The following is a 6,736-nucleotide window of genomic DNA, read 5'->3' as shown; positions in this document are numbered from 1 at the left end:
AACTGTGGTGACAGGGGATCCTGTGAGTGTCCCCAGTTCTGTGGTAGTGCCCAAAGATATTGGGATCTCAGATGAGGAATTGGTCTCCAGAGCAGATGTGGATGTTTTAGGACCTGCTGTGGTGGGAGTCAGTGTCACTGTGGTCTCAGCTGGAGAAGTCATCGTAACAGCAACCGTGGATGTCTCTGCTAAAGAGGAGGTGACTGCACTTGTGGTTGCAGTGGGATAAGTGACAAGAAGGGCAGCTGTGGTTGTCTCAACTTCTGTAGAGGTGCTGGGAATTCTTGTGCTCTCAGAGGGCAAAACTGTCTCAAGACGGACCATGGATATCAATGGTAAAATAGAAGTGACTCTAGTTGTGGTCTCAGTGACGGAAGTTGCCACAGGAGATGGGGTGGTGATAGCCAGAGAATTTGTAATTTCGACTGGGAAAGTACTTGGAAGGGCAACTGTGGTTTTCTCCTCCGCTGTAGTGGTTCTAGGTAATTCTGAAATCTCAGCTAGGGGAGTGGTCTCTAGAGAAGCAATAGAGGTCTGTGGAAAAGAAGAGGCAACTCCTGCTGTGCTCTGAGGTAGTGTAGTAGTAGGAAGACTAATTGTGGTTGTTTCTTCTAATGTAGTGTGACTAGTCATTGCTGTAATATGAACTGGAGAAGCAGTCTCTAAAAGAGAGCTGAATGTCTGTCCGATGGTAGAGGTGGCCAAAGATGTGCTCCCACTTATTCGGCTGGTAGGAAAAGGAACTGTGGTTGCCTTTTCTCCTCTACTGGTAGTAGATATTGCTGTAGTCTGTGCTGGAGAAGTGGTCCCTAGTGGAGCTGTAGAGGTCACTGGAAAAGTCGAGGTGCATATAGCTGTGCTCCCAGGGTGTGAAGTTGTAAGAAGGCAAAGCGTGGTTGTCTCTTCAGCTCCAGTGGTACTAGTTATTGTTGGCCTCTCTGTTGGGGATGTGATCTCTACAGGACTTGTGGAGGTGTCTAGAATAGGTGAGCTGGCTATAGCTGTACTCCCAGGTACTGTACTCACAGAAACAGGAATAGTGGTTGTCACCTCGAATAAAGAAGTTGAGGTGGCGGCAGCTGTGCTTTCAGATTGTGAAGTTGGAGGGAGGGAGAAAGTGGTTGTCTCCTCCACTCTACTCGTGGTAGTTATTATTGTCGTTTCTGTTGGGGATGTGGTATCTACAGGAGATGTGGATGTCACTGGTATAGTAGATGTAGTTACACCTGTGCTCCCAATAATATTGCTGGTAGGAGGAGGAACTGTGGTGGTCTTTTCTACTGTAGTGGTAGGAGATATTCCTGTAGACTGTACTGGGGAAGAGGTCTCTAATGTATCTGTGGTGGTTTCTGGAGCAGTTGACGTGGCTATAGCTGTGCTCCCAGTTTCTAAAGTTGTAAGAAGGGGAAGCGTGGTTGTCTCTTCACTTCTTGTGGTGCTAGTCAGTGCAGTAGTTTCAGCTGCAGAAGTTGTCTGGAAAGGAGAGGTGGGTGTTATTCCTATGGTAGAGCTGGCTGCAACTGTGGTTTCAGGTTGTGAAGTGCTAAGAAGGGGAAGGGTGGTTGACCCTTCTATTATAGAAGAACTAATCATTGGTGTAGTCTCAGCTGGGGAAGTGGTCTTTATCGTAACTGTAGTGGTTTCTGGAGCAGTTGAGGTGGCTATAGCTGTGCTCCTGGGTAGTGAGGACGTAGGGATAGGAACAGTGGTTGTCACCTCTATTGTAGGAGTACTAGTTATTGCTGTAGTTTCAGCTGCAGAAGTTGTCTGGAGAGGAGAAGTGGATGTTTCTCTTGTGCCATAGCTGGCTGCAGGTGTGCTTTCTGATTGTGAAGTTGCAAGGAGGGACAGTGTGGTTGTCTCTTCAGCTCCAGTGGTACTGGTTATTGTTGTCCTCTCTGTTGGGGATGTGGTCTCTACAGGAGTTGTGGAGGTCTCTGGTGCAGTTGACATGGTTGCAGCTGTGCTTTCAGGTTGTGAAGTTTGAGGGAGGGAGAATGTGGTTGTCTCTTCCACTCTACTTGTACTAGTTATTATTGTTGTTTCTGTTGGGGATGTGGTCTCTACAGGAGACGTGGATGTCACTGGTATAGTAGATGTGGCTACAGATGTGCTCTCAGTTATAGTGCTGATAGGAGGAGGAACGGTGGTTGTCTTTTCTACTGTAGCGGTAGTAGATATTGATGAAGACTGCACTGGGGAAGTGGTGTCTCGCAGAGCTGTGGAGGTCTCTTGTATAGCTGAGGTGGCTATAGCTGTGCTCCCAGGTAGTGAAGCTGTAAACAGGGGAAGCGTGGTTGTCTTCTCAATTGTAGTGCTAATACTTATTGTTGTAATCTCTGTTTTAGATGTGGTGTCTGTAGGAGATGTGGATGTGTAAGGTATAGTTGAGGCGTCTAAAACTGTGTTTCTAGGAACTGTGTTTGTCTCTGAAACTGTCGTTCTAGTTATTGCTGTAGGTTCTGCTACGGAAGCTGTCTTTAATGTAGTAATGTTGATCTCTGTAGTCGCCAAACTCTCTGCAGCCTGGAACTCTGGCAATACAATAAGAATAGGAGTTATTATGCTTGTAGTCTCTATTGAAAGAGAGAGACTGTAAAAAAAAAAGGAAAAATTAAAAAGTGGGGAAAAAATAAAGCTCTAGACAGCCTTCATTCTATTTTATTCAGTGGTGAACAAGTGGAAAGAGATGGAAAACAAATATTTATTATTCAAAAATAATTCAATTTTTACAAGAAAAAATACATTTAATAAAAAATCTTCCTATGTCCATTTTTCATTCAGAAAACAGGCAGTTTTAAATTTTTTAACTGAAAATTTTTTGAACAAAACATTTCAACTTGCTCTCGTTCTATAGCATTTTCCACAAAACAAACAATACATGAGAGAACTGTAATGATGAATATGGGGGATACTATATCTACAAGCAGTGAATTAAGAAAGATGGGTACTGAGAAGGTCTTGGTCACCGTATGAAACTTGTGCTTTTTATTGGAATTGTATGTTTTTCAGAATGTGCCATTAATAAAGTGGAGATATTTAATGCAAAGTTTTTTGGTAGCCTATTGGTTGCTTGGAATCTAGCAGTTATTTAAGATTAACTGATGAAATGTACTATATAAGGCTAGGTATTATTTATTATTAATTGCACTATCATTATTTATTATATATTTGTATTACATAGCACTCAAAGATAGACATGGATCAAGGTTTATGCTTATGGGGTGAAATTGCCCACCCCTACACTCTCATCTGAAAGGTCATTACATTGCTTAAGCATCATGGAAAGTCCCCCTTAAGTCCTTCAGAGAGTGGCATCTAGACTTTGAGTTGGAGTGAGGATCTGTTTAACCAATTGTGCTTATGTTTTATGGACAAGTAGAAGTTATTTTCTGGAGCCACAAACACCTGTTCACTCCATCCACTTTCTGTTCCCCTCCCCACTCAGAAGTGTTATATAATCAGACTTGAATATGACAAATGTGACAGTTGCAAAGGGTGACCATGAGTCCCATTTCTTCCTCTTGCTGCGTGAATGCCTCCGCTCAACTCCATTTTTATTGTTGTGCATTAAGATCATAATTTAAAATGCAAACAGAGAGGGTTCTCTTCAAAGATCTGTGTCATGTGTCATCATGAACCTTCTGGGCCACCACAGCTATTCAGATAAAAGGGCTGAGTCCCCATTGGAATGTTATTGTCGGAAAGGGCATCTAATAGGTGTTAACTATTTTAGATTTCAGAGTAGACTAAGACTAAGTGCTCAGCAAAAGGTTTGGGTTATCCTCTGCAGATTATTTTGTTGTGAATTTGGTGTCCAAGACAATAAGGGGACCCTTTACGACACGAGATTTAAAGTCAATTGGACTGCTCATGCACTTAAAGTTAAGCAGCTGCTTAATTGACTTGACAGATCAAGTCCAGAATGCTTAGTACACTTACAAGATCAAGCCTTTATACTACACTAGAGCTGCTACAGGAAATCTGTGGTGGAGTAGAGAATCGAACCTGGCTTTTACAAGCCCTAGGCTACCACCCTAACCCCGAGACCATCCTTCCTCTCAGGCCCTTTAACCTTCCTGCAGCTTTGTCTTTCCATCATTCAAACAGAAATGATAATTTACCACCTCTCTAAAGCACTTTGACCCCAGTTCAGCATAAGTATATGCTTAACTCTAAGCAGGCTACATTCCAATGACATCAATGGGATTTAAGCACATGCATAAGTGTTTTGCTGAATTGGGACTTTTGAGAGCTATCTAGCCATCTAATTTCCTACAGGAAAACAAGTTTTCCATAACTTCTTTCCCCCTAGAAAATGTCAGTTTGTCAAAACTGATTAAACTGTCCATGAGAAAGAACTGGTTTCAACAAATCTCCCAATTTGAAAAAAATTTGGAAAAAAATATTTCAAAATTATCAGAACATCCCATTTCGACATTTCCAAAATGCAAAGTTTTATTTTTTGAGTCAAAATGAATTTTTGTTTTGAAATTTTAGTTAATTTATACTAAAAAAAAATCAAAAATAAGAAGGTCAAAATCAAAATGAAACATTTTGCAATTATCCAAACAAAATGTGTTGATCAATCTGACCGATTTGAATTTTGGGGGGATATCTGTTCAAGAAAATTCACAAGATTTTCACTTTGTCCTATTTTAGGAGGGGGAAAATGTTGAAATCTTGAAAAAATCTCATGAGACAGGAAAACTGTTTCCTGCTCTCCTCTAGTCATTAATATCTGCTATTGCTGTAAAAACTCAGGATCCAAAACTTAGACGTAGTCAAGAAGTGATTTGTTCTGACATATAAATGACACTTGACATTTTAGGGCCTGATTTTAAAACCTGGCTTCCTGTTTTGTGCCTGCAATTCAGTGCCTCCAGATGGTAGCCGTTAGGTATCTAGCTTCTTGGTGGTCTTCACAGACATTCTGCTACTATCAGCTGTGCCTGAAATTTATGACAGTTACCACTTGAGCCCGCAAAACTGAATCTGCTGTTTGTGCAGGTGCAAAAAGGAGATCTATTGGTTTAAATGAAAGCCTTAAAGCCGAATGTAGAGATACTGTGTTAGGCTGAGTGTCGCCGCAGAATAGGGGCCCTGAACAGCACTTAGGCCTTATGCAGAGCTATGTAGGGGCAGGGGCTGCAGACAGAAGGTAGGGGAAGCCCTCCTCTACACCCCGAAATGCTATCAATTCAGGATCTTCATACCTGTTTGGCATGGAGTCTGGAATGCGGAGGAGCGGTTACTGGGCTTTTGAGTGGCTGGTAACCCTGCATACAGGACGCAGAGGAGTTGTGGCTTCATTTTGACTTCCCTGGCTTCTGGAGCAGGGGCGTATTTTTAGGACTGATTTACAGTGGGTATGTCTAGCGTACAATAATCCATGGAATTTTTGGCTGATGAATACTACAGTGGGCTGAAAGCTGTGCTTACAAGAAACAATTGTGCTGGGGAAGCAGGGAAGGCTAAGTTAGTGCTTGCAGCTGATGGTGGTATACATGTTAGCCATCCTGGGAGCCGGAGATGCCAGTCTCTTGGTACTGGCCAGCATGTTATCTGGTCACCTCCCCTAGCACTTCCTTGAGCCCAGCAGGGAGATTCTGCCCTGCTGCTTGTGACAAGGTATATGTACAAATTTAAGATGACCGCTTATCTCCTTCGCCTCTACTGACGTCACCAGTTGCGACAGAGTCTAGTCCTGCGTGTTTTAAATAACATCTGCTTTGAATGCAGTTGTCAATCAAATTGTAACTTGTCTTTGGGAAGGAGGATTAGGCCGGAATGCACAGCTTTGCACCTGCCTGCCATGCACCTCTATTCACCCAGCCCGCTGCAACCTGCACCCTGCACTCTGCCCAGGTGTTGTGCCTTCTCCCCCACTCCCCATCATGCCTGGACTGTCCTTTTTGATCCTTCCAGCCCCTCCTCCAAACTCTCCTTTTTCCACCATTACCTAAACAGCTACCCTTTAATTCTCCGTACATTGTAACCAGGATGGGTGTGCCACCCTTTCTCCTGCTCTTTCGTCTGTATCTTGTCGTTTTAGATTAATTTCTCTAGGGCAAGGCTCTGCCTTTTTACATATTTTTTTGACAAGGGTGTGGCATGCTTTGGGACACTAAAAATAACAAATACAGTAACCATAATAAAAGGACATGCCGTTACTAGGCCAGCAGGTGCAAATCTCTTGAGTATGAGCAGCAACTTCTGCTTTAGAGGGAGAAGTTAACCTTCTGTTCTGACCCAGCCAGATCTATGTGCCCTGTGTTAAAGGGCTGACTCCCGCCCTTACCTGGAACAAATTCAACATATCTACTATGTTTTTCTAAAGACCACATGAATAGGTATTCATTTCACATCTTGATTCTCTATCTGTGGTCTCCTCTACTACCATAGTATCTGCATGCCACAGAATTTTTAATGTATTTACCCTCACTGTGCAGTAGGGCAGTGCTATTAGCTCCATTTTACAGATAAAAAAGAAAAGGAGTACTTGTGGCACCTTAGAGACTAACAAATTTATTTGAGCATAAGCTTTCGTGAGCTACAGCTCACTTCATCGGATGCATTCGGTGGAAAATCTCCCCACTCTATTTTCCACCGAATGCATCCGATGAAGTGAGCTGTAGCTCACGAAAGCTTATGCTCAAATAAATTTGTTTATCTCTAAGGTGCCACAAGTACTCCTTTTCTTTTTTGTGAATACAGACTAACACAGCTGCTACTC

General features: G+C 42.7%; 1 protein-coding gene across 1 annotated transcript; it reads right to left on the bottom strand.

Moving 5' to 3' along the window:
• Window positions 1–500: 500 nt before the first annotated feature.
• LOC122457511 (mucin-5AC-like) lies at window positions 501–6,319 on the bottom strand. Its single transcript, XM_043502885.1, has 3 exons — window positions 6,302–6,319; window positions 1,027–2,640; window positions 501–515 (listed from the first exon to the last, which is right to left on the bottom strand). Exons 1-3 carry the CDS (start codon window positions 6,317–6,319, stop codon window positions 501–503), a joined length of 1,647 nt encoding a protein of 548 aa, XP_043358820.1.
• Window positions 6,320–6,736: the final 417 nt, after the last annotated feature.

Source organism: Dermochelys coriacea, chromosome 25 (genome assembly GCF_009764565.3).
Source record: "Dermochelys coriacea isolate rDerCor1 chromosome 25, rDerCor1.pri.v4, whole genome shotgun sequence".
In the NCBI taxonomy this organism is placed as follows: Eukaryota; Metazoa; Chordata; order Testudines; family Dermochelyidae; genus Dermochelys; species Dermochelys coriacea.
Note: the sequence above shows the minus strand (reverse complement) of the source record. Positions and strands in the feature narration are given on the sequence as shown.